This window comes from Gallus gallus, chromosome 5 (assembly GCF_016699485.2).
Source record: "Gallus gallus isolate bGalGal1 chromosome 5, bGalGal1.mat.broiler.GRCg7b, whole genome shotgun sequence".
Classification (NCBI taxonomy): Eukaryota; Metazoa; Chordata; class Aves; order Galliformes; family Phasianidae; genus Gallus; species Gallus gallus.
Genome location: NC_052536.1, coordinates 34,061,983 through 34,081,565, shown reverse-complemented (window position 1 = coordinate 34,081,565; position 19,583 = coordinate 34,061,983). Strand labels below are relative to the sequence as shown.

The window sequence follows — 19,583 nt, the reverse complement described above, 5'->3', positions numbered from 1 at the left end:
CCAAACCATCACAGGATTATTACAGATGTAAATATCAAATCCTACGGCAGCTAAAACACAAGTAAATAATGCACAGAGAAAATTAAAAGGGATGATGTAACCAATGGAATAAAGAGCAGAACACTGAGCCACCTTTTATTTCTGTAAAATCTCGTCAACAACTGAAAGGGTCTGAATATTTGTGTCAGTTCTACAGGTCTGGGATAACACGCGACAGAAAAAGAAAACACCGATACAAGACCTCATGAGGGAAGGCACAGGAGAGGCAGCTCAATGACATGTGTCAAGACTGACTTGAAATAACTAAATAAGCAAACCAAGTTTTGAAGCACATCATTTACATACTTGCAAATTCAATTAAGCTTGAAATTTAATCCATAATTTATGTCCCAGTGTAAATTCTGGGTACGTACAATTTAAACGTTCCTAATGTAAATGGATACCTTTTTTTTTTTTTTTTTTTAATCTTACAGAGCTTCAATAAGGAAAAATCAACTAATGAAAAATGTATGAATAATTATTTGGATTACAGGTAGAATCTGAGTCCCTCAGAAGTCAATAGCACAGAATTCCTTAGTGTGGAGAATCTCCCAGTGTAGTTAAGATTTATGTTTAGGATGCCTATACTTAATATTGTGTAGATGAAAAGACCAAAATGCCAACTCAAACATCTAATTGTAGACAGAAATCATTCCCTGAAGGTATATTCTTTTACTTCAACACCAACACAAAAATAAATATCACAGAATGTAAACCAGTAAGATAACAAAACCAGAAGGGCCACACGGTTTGAAGACCAAAGTCTTCCCTTCTTCAAAATTTTATCTTTACACTGAAATTCCAAGTTGCTGCATTGTAATAGGAATATGCATTCATGAATTTAATTTGTCTTGATCACTTACGTCCCCTGGCAAATCGAGCTCTGGAGTTTTCCATGAAGACCTCAGTTACCTTGTGTCCTGTCTGAGTCTATTATAATGTAAGGCAGTCAGGAAATAAGCCTAAGGGTCATGTAATCCATTATCTAGTAAACTGAATTACTTCATGACTGAACATTAGATAATAACAAATTAATTGGTTCGTGATCCATTACAATCAGAGTATATGTGTATCTTTTATTTTTTTTTTTTTTAAAGGAACAAAAATGTACTGCAGTTACATAACTGAATTTTCTACTTAAGGTTTTGCAAAGGTTACAGTCATTTTGGTAGTTAAGCAAGTGAAAAGCTGAACCAAAAATTACAGAAGTTATAGCATTGCAAATGTCATTTCTTAAGCAGGACTTACATCTTGGCATACTTCTCATCGTTCTGCTTGGCTGGACAGGCTGTTTTCCATTCTTGACCTTAAAACAGGGCACATCTGAAAGATGTACTTTGTCCCTTCTTGCTTGATAATGTTACAATCCAGCAGTTAAATATCATCTATCATCTTTCGCATAATTGAATCCATTTGGGCATGGCCAAATAATGATTTGAAAACCAGTAAATATCACAATCGTAACTTAAACTGTGATAAATTAACTCCTAGAAAAGCTCTTAGAAAAAAAACAAGTGTCCACACCATAAAGCAGGAAGACCCTTGCACTGGTCACATCAAAAGATCACTTCATTGGTGAGTTTGTGACAACCTGTTCAAGCTGGAGGTGCTGGCAGTCGCCTTACTATTTCCACAGCTATCTTCAGATATGCTTTAGCCTGTAAAAACAGAAACATATATTTAGAACTTTTCAATATAAAACAATACTTTATGTCTTGTTAGGCATATGCTTTTTTCATGCACATTCAAAGAAAGAAAAACGTGTTCTATTCAGCTAGTTTTGTGTTGAAGAAAACTATACACTAATACACAAAATAAGTACAAGCATTATTTAAATATCAGAGTGAATGAAACTTCAGTATTATTTTTAGAATAGAATTTGATTTAACAATCTGTCTTCAGCAGCAAACAATCAACATTTTTCAGGAGATGAGGCACTGAAAAGAAAGGGGGCTTTAGTCCCACAAGCCCTATTAGTTATAAACACCCCTCACCTCACAGACAGATGCACTGTACCCAGGATTGAGACAGAGAAACGGAGAAAATAATGGCATTCCAATTAAAAAATTAAGATAATTAATTCATTATGCACTTAAAAAAAAAAAGACATATTTCCAAAAGACTGGAAGTGGTATCAAAAAAAAGCTCACTCTCACACCAACCTGAGACAAAGCAGTAAGATGCTCTAAGTCAGAGGGCAGAATCCAAAGCTGCAAGACTATCAGAAGTGACCCAATTCAAGCTTGCTTCTCTTTTAACCTCTCTGACAAAATGGCACAGCTGGGACCATAATCAATCTAACATCAAATATTCATAAACCTACTGCCAGAAGATGTATACAAAGACACTACTTAAGCTTTAATGCAGCATAAACTACAAAATTAAATACAGTTAATTTCTTTATCAAACTCAACAACTGACAGATGAAATCGAATATTTGTTTTAGAAAGGTCTCTGATCTTGATATCAAGATTTTCACATGGAACAGTATCTGTGTGGGCTATTTGTGTGGGGTATGTGTGTGCGACATGCATGTACATATTTACTATGTATGCTCTTCAGAGATTACTTCCACTATTAAAACAGATACCTTATCTATAATTTGAATTTGTCCTGCCTCAATTTCCAGCTGGTGCATCCCCCTGCTATTCAGCCTGCTTCCACTTTGTTAGACAGTAACCACAGGTATTCTTCACCTTCTCAAATAAGCTTGCATTTGGAGCCCCTCTCATTTGGCTCTATGATTTAGATTTGGTAGTCCTGATGGGCCATTAATATAGCAAATCAGCTGACAAATACATAAGGTTAGAGCTTGAGGGGCAGGAAGAAAAGGTCTCTGTCCTGCTCACACCATGAGCACCAACTGCCCGAGCACAGTAACAGCCACTTTTTGCAGCCCCACATGCTTTTTCTTTTCCAAGCTCTGCTCCTCACCTGTCAGTTTTCTTTTCTGGCACTCCCAGACTCTGATACTCTTCAGACTAAATCAAATAATTCTTGGGTTTGTAAGGAATGCAGGCACCATCTACTTGCAGATAACAGAACACATCAAATGCATTATGACCACAGCAGAGTAACTGGAAGCCTTAATCCTGAAATGCTCTGGACACACAAGTTTCTCATGCAAGTGGCTATATCAAAGTCCAGTGAGCAATCTATATTTGTTACTCATGTGATTTAAGCCTGTGCTCAGCTTCATATCCTCTAGCTGTACAATGACAAAGTTAAGACTTATTTTAAATAAGAGCTACAAGAGATTCTGACATATGGCCAAAAAACACTACTTCCTGTTCTGAAGTTCAGTGTAAGAAGAGTTTTTTTTTTTTCCTTCTTGTAACCAACTTTGAATATTAATATTGACCATTGAAGAGATTAAAAACGTAGTTCTAATAACATGATGATTATGGTTAGAATGTCTTCAGAAGACTGGTACCATTCATGTTTATTTTCTCCACAGCCTTATACTATAATGACCTACTTAGTTAGGACTCACACAAACTACATGTCAGAGGCTTCTTTAAAACCACTGAACTGTGTATCAACACTTATAAAGCAGTGCTAAATCCAGGCAACACGCAGATAACTGAGGATTCTTTATGAGGGAGTCTGAAGAATTGAATTTTGCTTAGCCTTTTGTATCATGGATAAGATGGCACTTGTTTCAGAGTAGCTTTTACATCCCTTAGTGCATACACTGACAAAACATCTACAAGTGAATTATTCTGTCTTAAGTAGTCGATTATTCATGGTTAAATGGCACCAATTAAAAAAAAATTAGATACTATTTCTTCATTTACTCTAGGAACATTATATACATGTAAAAACAACCTATACATCCTCATGGCTATCTAGATCATACCAATTCATTCCAGAGAATAAAAAGAAGCATGATTATTCCCAAGAGAGTTATGCTGTTACTATCTACAGGATCTCACAAAGATTTACATATAAGAGATGACTTAAGAAGCATGGAACAGATATTGCACAATGGAGACAATACTGCACCTAAAACTGAAGTGGGTGTAAGTATTTGGCCATTTTAACATCTACTGTTTGATTCTGCTACATTCTCCAGACTTCTCTTTCCTTCCATTTCTGCAATAAGTCATTCTGGTCTACCAGGTCACCTGTGAAGTAACAGCTGTGGTATTTGCAGGGTCCTTCACTAGAAAGCACAGTGAAAATCTCAGTACTTACATACAAAATAAAATATTGAAAGAATAATGATGTTAGCTTAAATAAGACCGCACCTGAAATCTTATGGTAATATTATTCTGGACCACATTATGATAGAACAAATACCCAGGGATCAGTGATCACAACAGAATCTACTTGAAAAAATTAGAAGAAAAATTTCAAGCGAGACATGAGAGTAAACATTGGGTTTTAGTTTATGTAGAACAGAACAAAAAGCTTTTATTCCAGAGTACAGAAAATATCAGCAAAAGGTTTGCCCTTGTTAAATCATAATTCACAACAGACAGGTTAAAATTTTTAAGTAGAAAATGAACAAAGAAAGCAAAAACTACCCGCCAGAGCAAAGGCTGACCGAGCTAAGGACAATAATAAGAAATTTAAAACACCAGCCAAGAAAAAAAAATAGATCCTTCCAATTCTGTAGACATCAGCACAGCTACAAAGGTTCAGACCAAATGCCAACCCAGCAGTCGTCCTTTAACTGTGGCTAATGAGAGGAGCCTAGAGAAGAATAAGACTAAAACAAGTGAAGGATACTTCCCTAGGATTCTCTGCAGGCCTCCAACCATCTATGACTCAGGAACCTCCTGAGTGGTATGTCTATGTATAAGTGCTATTAAACTGACTCTTCTTATCTTATGATGCTTTGCACTCCTGACTGTGGCACTACTGAGCATTAAGCTGACTTTCTCATAGAACTGCTATAACTTCAATGTGTTTATCCCGCTAATTAAGAGCTCATTACTGCTTATGTAAAGCAATATTTTCTCCCCTATACATAAATTTGTGGCTAGAACCTAAGTTACAACTGTGTAATTCAAAGTAGTCCTATAGGTATAACTGCAGTGCAGTTGGGTAGCGCAGCTGTGTCGATGAGCAATGTGCAGCTCTGTGCGGTCTAGCTACTCCCCAGCTAAAAATTTGCATAAACAGGATAATGGATCAGTTTGGAACAACAGATCAACTTGAAAAAAAGGTGACTGACTGAAGTTAAGCTGCCTTTGCAATTAAGTATTTACACTAATTGGTGTTTGAGTGCACCAGGTGGGAATTTTGGACTATCTTCAAGAGTCCCATAGGCAGCTCCCCCATAGCACAGATCAATTCATAGTTTTTAATGAATCAATTAACAATCAGAATGGAAAACATGGCCCCTTTCTGAGAGTACCCTGGCACAGTTTCTGCTCCAGAACTGACCATACTGTACACAGATAAACACACACCAGAAATGGCTCCTGCAGCTGAAGAAATGTTAACAGAGGCCATTCTGTGACAGTAGTTTTGTATGTAGTTACGATAGGAGATGCTTAGCATCTGGATCATGCATATGCTGGAGTAGTCATGTAAATCAACAACAAACTAAACAGTGGCTCAGGGAGGCTCATTTGCTCCAGATGAAGACACCATGGACAAGGACTTCCATAACCATCCAGGCAGCAACCAGAAAACATTCTTGGGCGATCAGATTCCATAAACACTACCCTATGTCAAGATCCCAATTAACTAGATTTTTCGCTCTCCTAAACAATGTTCACGAGTGTCTGGGCAAGGACTGCATATTTATGTACACCAACTTTCATTTGCCATTTATCTGATCTGCCATGCAGTAACAGGAATCTCCTGTCTCAACCCTTTGCAAACCAGCATGCTATCGTTACCTACTCCCATTATCAGCATTGTTTTTTGGGTTGCTTTTTTTGTTTGTTTGTTTTTATTTTGTTTCATTTTTTAAGCTCCTCCCCTCCCCCAGTAACTACTTCATGCATTGAATAGAACAGTGTCTCACACATTTTGCTACAAGGACTCCAACAGTAATCAGACTTTGACTAAATCAACAGTTTCAAGCCTTTGAACAAGTCACTCAACTGTAAGTGAGGACTTGTCTACTAGCAGTAGCATACATCAACGTACAGAAAAGGTCTAGAGAGAATAACATTAATCATCAATACAGCTTTTGTTAAATAAACACAACTCTGTATATATTGAACCTTTCATCCTACTCACAATCTATTTGATGCAGCGTCTGTACACAAATAATAGAGCCTGGTTCCACTATTTACTCCATCACTACTAAGCAAAAGAAGATAGACTGCAGCCAAAAATGGAGAAGGATTTTTATTTCCTTTTTGGTTGGAAAGACAAAAGAGACTGAGCTCTTAGTCATCACTGACAACCATTTTCATTTTTATAGGCAAAAGGTGAAGTTCACACAAGAGTTTTTCCATTTACAGTTTGGAAGCTCTAAAGGAATAGTTTATAAGCTTTCTGAATCTTTTATTTATTTGTTTGTTTGTTTGTTGCTGATGACAGTTTATACTTAGAAGTAACATATAAATTTGTTGGAAGCCAAACATTCTCCCTCCTTGAGAGTATGAAGAGACACACAGCAGATTGATGCTCTAAAAGCAGACCAGATTCCTTTGTTACAGATGCTGAAGAGGTTGGGCCTGAAAGCAGCACTGTCAAAAGTAGAGGCAGAGATAGAAGGTGATGTTCAGAGTCAAAAGAGCTGATAATGGTCACATGAGACTACTCACCTCTCAAAGACTTCTACAAACACTGTCAGAAAAGACTGCAGTATACCTTAGATGACAAAACTTCTTAGGAATGAGAGTGTACATTGGATGAAGTAACTAAAGATAGCATAGATCTTGGGGTAGGAATTGGAGAACTTGTAATGAACTTTGTCAGGAAAAGGACTGAAGAATCCTACTTTGCCTACATAATCAGAATGTCCCAATTCATTACTCTGTCACAGAATAATAGACACGTAGTAGAATTAAAATGCAAGTAATCTTTTTATTACCTCTATCTGATTAAGCCCTATAGTAAACCTAGACAAATGTAAGCCTTTCAGTTATACTGAAATTCCTTTCAGCTATTTAATTCTTGAAAATCTTACCCATGAGGGTAATGAGGTACCCATGAGGTATGCATCACTCCTAAGGAAACTGCAAAATGACCTAACAGCTTATAGCTGACTGTTCTGTTTCCATGGGTTGGCTTAGCTTGACCTGCTAATTTGCCTTGCAGTTCATTTTCACTGAAGTACAGAACTCAGGCTGCAGACAGTTCACAGTGTTTAGTGCAAGGGCCGCAAAACCACAAAGTAGAACTTACCTATCAATAAAACCAAAATAGGAAAGATCTAGTATCGCATTCATCTTCTCCCAAACCAGTGGATGCCAGCAACCCAGAAAAAAATATACTGATCCCATGACTTGTTTATGGGCCAAGGACACCAAAGAGCACAAATCCAAATAGTGACATCTTTCTGAATTCTATTAAAGGATTCCAAGACTATTAAGATGCTTTGTCTAACTCAGCAATCCAAAGGAAAATCTATGCAAGCACTGACTGTCTGGAACAGTGAATGCTACTATAGCTACAAAGAAGAATACAATTATTTTAATCTGCACAGCTGAGCTGTCAGGGTCCTGTACTGTAATCATCGCTAAAGAAAACTAGCAACCTTAGGCAACAAGCATCTAATGAGATAGTGGCCATTACAGAGATAAATACTAGACTTGGCTACTGTCTACATAATAAAAATGCTTGATTATATCTTAATGAAGAAAATAAAGTGCATCTCTCTCTTTATTCAATCACAATCCATGTTTTCAGTTCTGTAAGATCTTTTAGTTTTAGTTTTCATGGAAATTACTTGACTTTGACACAACTCCAAGCTCCAGCGTGCCTGGAGCTGCCTACTGATGTCTCTATTTTACCACGGTCAGCACAGGAGGCACTAAAAACATAACGATAAGCACAGCTCTAAATGAGTTTCCACTTCAGACAAAAACTTTATAACACTCAAAGAAATTTTTGATTGCTACAAGAAGCCCAGAATCTTTTGCACTCTGTCTTCCTCTTGACAGTTCTCTATGATAAGGTTCTTCTTTGGATGAATTGGCAACTTCTACCAAATTGCAATAAAGCCCAGAAAGTGGACTTATTGAAAATATGAAAGTTAATCCATAAATTACAACTACAGTGTAGGAGATGGGTTAAGTAAACTGGATGTCTCCTGATAAAAAAAAAAAAGCCATACTATTTGTGGGACATGGAAATCTCCTGTTAATCCTACTTTTATATATAAGCAATTGCGAAAGCTAAGCCTTCCTCTGATGGAGCCTCAGCTGTGAAGCACTGCTAACCTCGAGGTGCCAGTACATATATACATTACTCAGATTCCTTTATGTACAACAAAAAAAACATCCTGCCTAGAAAACATTGTTAAGTAGAATAGCACAATTCAAATGCAATACAGTAGCATCCTTCAAACAGACTATCCTAACACTTAGCACTTTCTTCAGCAGAATGTGTAAATGAAGGTCTGATGATGTACTACCCGCAGCCTGAATGAAGGATTCAAACCTACATATGCTAAATGTTACTGTGATCATTCAGAGGAAGCCTGGATGGTGGTAAGACATAATATACATCATAGCAAGCAGTCTTTAGGGTTTGCTTTTCTTAAAGATATCATGCCCTGGACAGACCTCTCTTTAAATGAAATCATTGATGACAGCTAAACAACAGCAAACATAATTTGTTACAACTATTTCAATCTTTTTCCAACTACTTACTGCAAAGCTTTAAACATGGTCCATTTTTACTCGACTCACACTTCATCCTTGCAAAGAATTCTACAGAAGAAGTCTTTGTGAATATAATTTTCAACTGCCCCTTTGGATAATATCAAACTCAAGTCTGTAACATTCCTAATTTATTTGACTGCTGAAGCCTATTGCCCCTGCTTTCCACTTGACTGGGCTTCTTCCCTCCCCTTACAGAGCTCTGTGCCATTTACTGGCCTCAAATTCTTTCACCAATACATATGGATACATTTTCAAGGGGGCTGAACATGCTTCACATAGTTAAATGTGAACTAGACAAGAAGTATGTGTTTTTTCTATCATACGCTGGTCTTTATGACAAGCTGGATAGGACAACATTAAGCATGTTTTCCAGGAACAAGTCTTAGTTTTCTTACTCCAGGACAAGTTTTTTTGTTCTCCTACCCAAGTCAAACTCCTCACCAAACTTCAAGCAAGTTTGCACATATCTCCAAGAGGTTGATCAGTCTGGGGCTTGGAAATCCTAGCAGCATCAGATTAATGGAATTTGCTCCCTCTCATCTTCCCAAACTTTCTCAATGCACTCTACTTGATTTTATGAGGCTGAACTCTGAGTATCTTTTCCTTAATAGATTCCAGATGTTTTCTGTAACTATTTGTGGCACGAAAACACTAAGGAGCTGACTAACCAAATGTACTCATCCTCTAAATTTTCTGCCATGAGAGCTTACTATCTCTTTTGTAATGGAAGAAGGTGAAATGTAAATTTCATTCTATCGTGACTTATCTTCTGTCTTGAATACAACATCCCTTCTGAATCTTAGAGGTGTACCATCTCTCTACAGTCCTATTTTTTTTTTTTTTAAATCACCTCATTCCTAAGCCAAGATGAGAGACTACATCTCCTACATATCTTAGCCACCAGCACATCTCCTCCCTGAAATGCCTACTTCACCAAGACTCTCTAGTTTTTAAACGGTGAATGGTTACACTGGCATAGGAAACATACTTTGAATTCTTTAGTTGCTTGCTGAACCTCGGATAGGTGGCAGTTTGGTACCTGATGGTCACAGTTAGCCTGCCTCTTCTGGCAAGGCATGAGCAAATCCACTGTGCCATTGATGCTGTGAGATACCTAAAAGTTTCAGCCTGCATGTGCTCACAAGACAACCAGCCAAACCTCCTCAAGTTGTTTGCTCACAGAAGGAAAAGCTTTTAGAAACCCCTACTTCAGTTTTCCCCATTGTTGACAGGGAGTTCAACAGGCATTTTTAACAATTAGTTTGGTGGAAGAGTAATTCTGGTGGAAGTAATCATGTTTATGTGCCTCTAGTTCTCTCACCTGCAAATTTCTCTTCCAGAAAATATGACATTGTAAATGACAAATGGCAAATGACATTGTAGGGCATGCTGAACTCTGGTGTCGGCAAGTTCACCAGCAGGGGCTCCGTGTACAGGCGCAAGAAATAGCTGGAACCATCCAGCTATTTCTTCTCATCCAGAAAAAATGCCTCTTTCAAACCTCCATTTTGCTGTTGGTTTCTATTTGCAATTGTTAGTAGGTTCTCTCACATCTGAGCATTAACAATTCCCACCTGGTTTCAGTGATTATTCTTTCGTTTTCCCTATTCTATGTTTTTCATTTTAACAGTGTTCTTGATTTTTATTTTTTTATTATTATTATTTTTTAAACTAGCTTTGCTGTCCAGAAACTATTAAATGTTTGGATGAGCAAACAGTAAAGCCCTAGCCAACCAATCCACCTCTACAACTAAGAGAGGAAGGAAACGCTCCCCCAAGACTCTCAATTACCTACAGAAGGGCCCGGTAAGTCCTCACTGTTGATTTAAGTAAGAAATGATAAGCTCCCTGTAGAGGATCTTAGATCACTACCAGTTGCTGCTGTCTGCTACCTTTCTGTTAGAATAGCCTCTGTTATTTAGGCTAACATGCAAGTACGGCAATATTCAATTTTCACACCACATTTCTACAGCAGATAAAGTTTTGCCAATAAAGTCTGTTAAAAAAAAAAGAAAGCCATAATTTAAACAACTAAGCTGACAGAAACATTAATGTGGATAACGTTATACCAAGAGCAGAATGAATTTGCTAATATTCTGTATTTCTCCTTGAGGATATTACCCCTTGGGGACTCAAGCTTTAGCAAAATAGTACTTGAGCCATTAAGTCCTCCTATCTTTCAGTTATAGAGACAACCCTTTTTGCAATACGTAAGATGAATCTTATGTGTCATGTAATTCTGAGGGAGAAGTTTCAAAATGGAAACATCCACAATTTTACAGGTAATTTTATTTCTTCTGGAAGAGTTATTTTGGTTGTTACTCATTTCCTTGCCACATTTGTATAAAGGTAGTTTTCGTCCTCTACTAACTGCATCTAAGCAAACTAAGCTTTAAAATAAATAATCTAAACAAGTTTGCTTATACAATTCAAAATCCTAGTGAAAATTGAGAGCCATGCTATTACACGTCAGCAAGACAAGGTGAACCCAGTGGTATGTAAGCAAAAAAAAAAGTACTAGCTAACATTTTAAAAACACTCTTTATTCTTGACAGAACTTAAAAGGTGTGGCAACATGCTGGGTTTCTGAGAAGTCAGTCATCATCCTTATCCCCCACTGTCTGACTTAACTAGATATTATTTCAGTTCTGTGAGCCTGTATTTCATTTTTAAGTGTGCTCTAACAAAGACAACAAGAGAATTTTGTATACAAAAATCTGTAAATTTAAGGGACAAGTGCAGAGATAATTTCAGCAGCTCAGAGCACATTGTTCTCTATCTGAATAACTATGATTGTTCATGTATGAATAGCCACAATTTTAGTTTATTTGAGAAACACGGACATGGATGTCATGCATTAAAGATTAGAATCTGACCTTATAAGACCTCTCCCACCATCAGTTATGTGCTAAGAATTTCATTTTTCTTTTAAAATGTAAGAGAACAACAACCACTTTCTGTCTTTATTACAAGAAGCAAATCAGTGACAAAGGGAAATTTTTTTCATACTGTGGAGATTAGTTATGTCTAAAAAAAAAAAAAATCAAGCTCCTTCTGAAGAGAGAATGATTATCTCACAGACACAATGGCAGAGAAGAATATTAAAAGTTTTCCCCAGAGTCACACATATTTGTCTATCTTTATTCCTCTCCATATTTAACTTAATTGCCACAAATGGTGCTTATAACCCCTCCTTTCATTACCAAGAACAGTCCAAGAAGGAACAGATGGCAACCCTACAGACTCTCTTGTCTTTCTTAATTTTCAGAATGCTGTCCTGCACATATGTATGTAAGCTCAGACTCCCGCAGGCTACACTCTTGGTTAATACAGATTTCAGAAACTCTGAGTGTTCCATATTGGTATGCTTAATTGTTTTGCATCAACTTTGACCTAAGCTATATATCTATTGAAAACCTTAGCACTTCTGATCAGGATTCCCAGATAGAAACCACAGTATTGATTGGAATGATTCCTTTTCACAAGGATCTGGAATCAAGATCACTACATTATTCCACAATCAGCAGAGGTCTTGTCAAAGACTAGCAAGATTATTGCATTCAATTAGAAATAGGCATGCTGTAGTGCTGCTGCTCTATCGAATTAAAAAAGTAAGTGCTGCAATGTAAGTCACTATTCATCAGTACATTAACAATACTGGATTATTCCCCATCACTATTTTAAAAGAATAAGCAGGAAAAGTTATTTCAGGCTGTACCTAGCAATCATGGTATTAGAAAGAATACATTATTTGTACTTTCTACCTTATCTATAACTGATTCTAGCATCTATTATCATCATTACTTTTTTTTTTAAGGTAACATCTAAGCAGCAGTAAGGCTGCATCACTCAATACACTGTGCCTACACAATGCGGCAGACATCCTGCCCTACAGAGCATGGCAGACAAGCTCCAGCAAAGGGGACAGGAAAACAATCGTAGTGTCCACGTGTTAATGAAATTTTATATGCACAACTGCTTTTCCTCAGAGACTTGCATATTTAACTGCCACAATCTCAACAACTCACATTTTCCTTTGGCAGTAAAACATAATGGTAAATGCACAAAAAAATCAATTTCCTCTTGCGTGCAAATTCCTTCACTTCCTGCTGAAAACAACCCAGGTATTGACAATACACAGATTTTGCTTCAAACATTTTTTGATAGGATCCTTTGACAGTTTCCAGGCTCCACTACCAAAGGCTCAACTGACAGTTTTAGAGGACCTCCATTAGCTGCATGGTCTCATGTGGCTTGACACTGACCTTCCTCCTCTTAGCATACCCCAGAACCTGAATCAAATCCTTGCTATTCTCAATCAAGCAAAAACACATGCACACAAGCAAAACCCATGATCAGCATTCCAAAAAACTGGGAAACATAAGGGCCAAACTTACTTAATGACACAACTCTTCTACAACAACTTCATTTTCCTCAGTTACAATCAGGCACACGTTTGTTTTCAAACAGCAATAACAAGAAGCACTCTGCATCCACTTTCGTCTGGAGTGTGGGAGTGAGATGAGGTGCTTTTTGTTACTTTTAGTGCAGTGCACCAGACTTACGGCATCACTTTGAGGCTGTGAGATCACAACAGGCTGCCCCGAATCACAAGTCTCCCGTATGTTAACGTGCAGTGGAATGTCTCCTGTAGTAAAGACACCAAACGTGTAAGTGAAGACCTAAGATATCTTCAACATTTCATCAGAATAGTCCTAAAGTGACTTGAAAACAAATTCCAGTCTTCTTGAAGTTCTTTGAATTACTTATTACAAAAAAAAATAAATCAGCATTTCAAATGAAAATTAGCTGCAGAACACTTCCTATATATCCACAGTGTTTAATGCCAAATATATTCTGGCTTTTTCATTCTCTGAATGACAGACTATCCTGTGTAATAAATGACAACAGGTTGTTTGCTTTTTTCTCTCGATTACACAGAAAAATACAAGCTGAGATACAAACTATTTTGAGTACATGAAGTTTGCTTGAGCGTTTGGCAAGTACTCATGCAACTTCCTGTTTAGCCTATCTCCTCATTGTATGCTCTTTTCAATGCTTTTAAAAGATCTTAATAGCCATTCAAAGACTTCTTTGAATACTTAATTTCCAAGTAATAACACTTGTTATTGTCCTTATTAGGCTCTGTATCCAATTAAAAGGTAGGGAAGCATTGAGTTCCTTCTTTCCAACAGAAATCTTTTTTATATTCTTTTATAACAAGCAGGGAACTATCAGAGAGAAAAGGAATTTTCTAAAGGAGACTCAATTAGTAACCCCAGTCCACTCTGAAACATACATCCTGAAATATAGTTTTTCAGCACTAAAGAAAACTTGAAGCTCCCATGTTTAGTTCATTACTACAGAAATAATTAAGAGGTGAACTGAAAACCAACTTTTTTAATGGAAGATGTAGCTGTATTCCACATCACAGATTGGTGTAGACAGAATACACTATGCTTTGTTCAATTCTGACTTGTCTCAGAAGCTTCAATTTTAATTCATACATTTTAGCAACATTTAATTAGCCTAAACCAAGCCAGTGCAGATTAATGAAGTTCAATATAGTTAGAAGAAACATGTAAATTGAATGGTATAAAAACTGACAGAATTTAGAAATTACAAAGCTTGCTAAGAAAAAAGAATCAAAAGCACATAGGAAATGAAATCAATAGCAGACAAAAGCTGTGGCTCCATGATTATGGAGCAGAGTGCTTGAAGAAATTCAGGTTTTTTTCTTTTTTAATTATCATCATCCATTTGCTTTAAATTTAATTGTTGCTTATTTTTTTCAGTCTTGAATGACTCTTCTCAGGTAAAATAAGTAAATAAATAAATGAGGAGTCCTTTAAAATTTTCTTTAATCTTCAATGTTCTTATTAACAGAATAAGAGTAACTTCATAAACCTCCCAGAACTTAGCTCTTACAATTATTTTGTGTAACAACTAATCTTCACTTGTTTTTTCCCAACAACATTCCCTGTCAATTTAATTGACATTACAAAATTAAAACTAAAACTGACATTACAAAATTAATTGACATTACTCAAAATTACAAAAAAGAACTATCCTTCTTGAGTACTGTGGCAGCTTTTCTCTTATCTTCCCAATACTTACAAAGATCTGACACAGCTCAACAGAAGCACAAGGTCTTGCATGGACAAAAGTGCGAGTCAGAGAAGACAAAGCAACAAAAAGCAACCAATTAAAAATGTCAAAACTTTATACATTAAGCAGAAGCACAAAAACTGTAAAAAAAATCTGTGCATCTGTTTGGATGATAAGAATTTGAGGAAGATGAAGCTTTTGCATTGTTCCTCACTATAAAACATGATGGGAACTTATCAATGTATCAGACCTACATGTTTCTGATCTTAACCATTTCAGACTGCAAAGACAGCCTAAGTGCTCAGAAAATTTTATTTTATTGTAGGAAATAAAATAAATAAATCTCAGAGTCACTGTTGGCTCTATTAGCAGACAGTTTAGTAAGTTTGGAAGTGCAAAAGTTAGCACAGGGAGCACAGTAGTCATTATCTTAGCAGTATGTACATCAATAGCATATCTTTCTGGTCATACTTCTGGTCACTCAACTGTAATAGAAGGAAAAAAAAGTCAAAATAGGGGAATTTCAGAGACAGGGAGAGAAATAATCAGCAACGCAAAGTCTCATGGACTTCTGCACTCTTTCCTACAGGGAAGATGAGAGAAAACCTATATGAAATAAGAAATGAAACTCAGAAGGGGTACTGGTGACTCAATTGTCTTCTGTCATAAACAAGAATAAGAGAGGTTTTCAACAGTACTAAAGGCTGCACATTCTGAGAAAATAATTGAAAAATACTTTTGTGTTCTGCACATTGTTAGCTTGCAGAACTTACTGGCTATTATCAGGGAAATCAAGATCAACCCATCAGGATTCACAACAGAACTAGGTCTTTAACTGAACAAACAGAATAGTAAGATATAAACAAAATAAATTTTTATTAAAAAATCTCTCAAAGCTTTTGGGTGCAATTCAATAGCAGTAGGATAAAACTACCATTTGGGACAGATTAACATATAAGCCGTAAGCAGAAATGTTTATAATACCATATGGTATTATTGTGCAGTGGTCACCCTTGAAGTACAAGCATACTAAACAGATCAAGTGCTGTGATTCTAAATTTAGCCCTTGGGGCACTCTTCTTAATCTTAAAATTGCCATCAAAAGGATTGACTAAGGTAAACTTCACTCTGTTTTTCTTCATACACCGCATCTATCCCCTAATAAACTTTGTAATGTATCAGACCTTTCCTTACTAAATACTATTACAGTCCGTTCTGTCCTCTTAGGAAACACCAGAAAACATTTCCAGGATCAACGGTAGGACATATTATTGTGTCTGTGTATCTAAACGCAGCTTTGATTCAACTCCTTACGGAACATTTGCATCCATCCACATCACCCAGGGCTGCAGAAGTCCCCTTGGGCTCTGATCACAACTCATTATACATTCAAAAGACTAAAAGATAGCCGAAATGTATGTCTTTAATTATGTGCTGCTGTGCTATTTTAAATTTGTGTCAGACCTTGAAGTTTTTGTGTTGATCTTTTTAAGTGAGCTTCCTGGTTCTTTTAATGAATTAGCTATGGAAAATCATTGAGATAATTATAGTAATACATGAAAACAGATCATTAACACATGCAATTATCCCATTTACCAACTTAATTATGCTGTGTTATATTCTGTAATTTATTCTTTCTTTACTGATAATACAGGTTGAAATATGCCTTTTTAAAACAGCGATGTGTATTTTATAGATCAATGTATATTTTAAATGTATGACAGATTATTTAATCATGGACAATTTCTGTTTTAAAGAAAGATATTTTTTCCTTTACAACAACATTTTGCAAGTCAGCACATTCTTTTAATTTCAACATTTAAGTATAATCATTACGGTCTGCTTGCTTCCATGTGAGAGTCAAGATATCTTCACATGGACATAAAACTAACTGCTCCAAGGAACTGCGTTTCAAACTGGCATATTTATTTCACACATATAACAACATACTTCATTTAAATGAAATAAATAAGAAAACTTCTATAGGCACTGACATAGTCCTTAGGTTTATGTTCTACAGGACCACACAGAAGTCTTGACTGTCTCTAAATATTGGTATGTGATACATAATATATTGAATTTCAGGTAATAAACCACATCAAAAGAAAAACAATCCATGTTCTACACAGCTTATAATTCAAGAGATTTAAGATGCAACTCAAGAATTTGCATATTCACTCCATATCCTGCTAGCAAGAATGATCCTGAGCACGAATCTGAGCATGGAACAAAAGTGACATTCAACGACTTAAGCTTTAATTCGATTGTATCTAAACAGTGTCTGAATATATAATACCTTAGATTTATGTAGAACTATACTTCAGTTAAAGCCTTCCTCATTCATGCCATTAATAAGCTATTTCTGTATCCTTACCTAGAACATCCAATCCAAGAGTTTTTGCTAGATCTCTTACACCATCTGCTCCAAAAATATGCGTCTCATGTTCACATTTGGGACACCGGAAAACACTCATATTCTGAACTAGTCCTAAAACCTGTTAAATGAAGGAGGAATGTTGACACCTTGGATTCAAAAATCAGTCCTTATTCATTTCTGTCAACAAAGAAAAGATTATCAACACAGAATCAACAAATCATCAACAGTTACTCAGTTTCACTTTCATTGCTAAATTATTTCTACATTTCTTTTTTCCATAATTAAACATCTAAAGGATTGACTAACTTACACATCACAGAAGTACCTCTTGCACTGATCTAACTTTCCAACAGATCCCCTTCTCAGACAAGATGTTTTACATTTCTGACCTCTGAACACTATTTTCTAGCTTTATAATCTGCACTTTGGGGATACAAACTTAAAAAAAAAAAAAAAATTAAAAGAAACAACAATCAAATGTGCTTTTCAGATATTTCACAACTTTTCCTGAAGGGAAATGTTTTCAAAAAGAATCAGATTTGCTACTCTGTACAGGAGGAACAAATTTTAAAGATCAAGTAACAAAAATAATTATGTGAAAGGAAGTGACAAAAACTACTTTCCTGTTGATGTCAGATGTTCATCTGCATCCTTGCAAAATGTCTCCTGCAAATTTGCCAAATCAGGCACAAAAATATCTTCTTTCACAACGTACAATAATGCTCATGATAAAATTGATCTCATTTTATTCACCTAGTAAACAAGCCTGTTTACTGAGGAAGAGCAGACTTTCTCAAAAGTGATGAGAACAGCACACAAACACTGAGAATGAGAACTCATCCCCATTTGTTAATCAACAGAAGACTCACTTTGGTGGTTCCAGGTTAGAAAATTTCAGTTCAAGATATTTATGCTACAGATTAATATATATTTTAAAGTTCAGAAAAGCTGTTATATATCTTGTGACATTCTGTGCTTTTTAAAATTTCCCTAAGCATTCTGGTTATGTGTTTTGAAGAAACTAACAAAGTTAGAGCAGTAACACATCTACTGTGTTAGTGAAATAATGATCTAAAAGGATGCTGATTCAATGCAAGCAACAGCTATTACCTTACTTATTAACAGTAATGTACAACCTTTGGCCTTAAAGTTTTAACCAAAAGAATACAAAGGTAGCACTGCCAGCACATAAAGCATGTTATTTACAATTTCTTAATGAAAGCTTCCTTGCATCAAAGTTAAAACTAATCAAAGGATGATAATCTGTGTTTCCTATACCACTGCTACACGTTTCATATTACTTTCTAAATCTTCCTTCACTCAAGTAAAATTTTCAGAGGAACACTGAACAAGGAACACTGTAAGAAACAGACAATATATGCATGTATATATAGATAGATTGATACAAACATATATGCATGACATCATCTGCAGCACATGAAAAAAAGAGATCTCAACATTTATACTCTAAATGAATTCATCCCCCTCCAAATAACTTGGGTCTTTCACTTTTTATTCCCCTCAATACATTTGTACAATATTTATGATACAGCAAATTCATAATCAAAGTCATTTAGTCTACTAATGTTTTATGAACAGCTTAGAAATATTTCAGCTGTTTTGTTAATTCTTTGATCATCTAATACCTAAAGCAGTGTTTCTGCCCCAGTTAACGCAAATACTGAGCTATAGCCATATTTCCAAAGCTAGACTGGCTTTGCAGGTCTTGTTTGCTGTTCTTTTTTCTTTTCATTTAAACAGATCTTCCTAAAAGCATGTGACATTTCAGCATTACAACATTGCTTTTGTTATCTCAGCCTTATTCCCATCTGTCAAACACCAAATAGTGCATATTTACTAAAGTATAAATTGTTCTTTTTGTATACAAATAGACTTTTGTAATATTAGTTGCCAATTACAAACACTAAATTTAATACAGAATCTGTGCAAATACACAAACCTTGATCACTGAAGTGTATTTTTAACACATATCTCTACAGACACTTGGATAAATACAAGATTTCACTGTTACTTTCAGAGCCTTTAAATCTATAGAAAATGTAATAAGTATTGCTAATAAAGTCAGTAATGACTCTTATTTCCCTGTTTAAACACTAGTTTCGGGAAAGCCTCCAAGTAGCTCTTACTTTCTGGACAAACTATTCCACAAGCATGCATGAATCCTGTTCTACTCCTCAGCAAGCTCTTCTGCCTGCATACTTCTCTGAAAACTTGGCTCAGCGAAACAGACACGAAAACAA

At 35.9% G+C, this 19,583-nt stretch overlaps 1 protein-coding gene across 1 annotated transcript in view; it reads right to left on the bottom strand.

The window, feature by feature from the left end:
• Nucleotides 1-109: 109 nt before the first annotated feature.
• The window catches only part of NUBPL (nucleotide binding protein like), an 82,965-nt gene continuing 63,491 nt past the window's right edge, over nucleotides 110-19,583 (bottom strand). The window contains exons 9-11 of the mRNA XM_421229.6: nucleotides 17,320-17,440; nucleotides 13,403-13,485; nucleotides 110-1,697 (exon numbers count right to left, since the gene is read on the bottom strand). Of these exons, the coding sequence (XP_421229.2) occupies nucleotides 1,635-1,697; nucleotides 13,403-13,485; nucleotides 17,320-17,440 (267 nt within the window). The 3' untranslated portion in view covers nucleotides 110-1,634. The remainder of the gene's footprint in view (nucleotides 1,698-13,402; nucleotides 13,486-17,319; nucleotides 17,441-19,583) is intronic.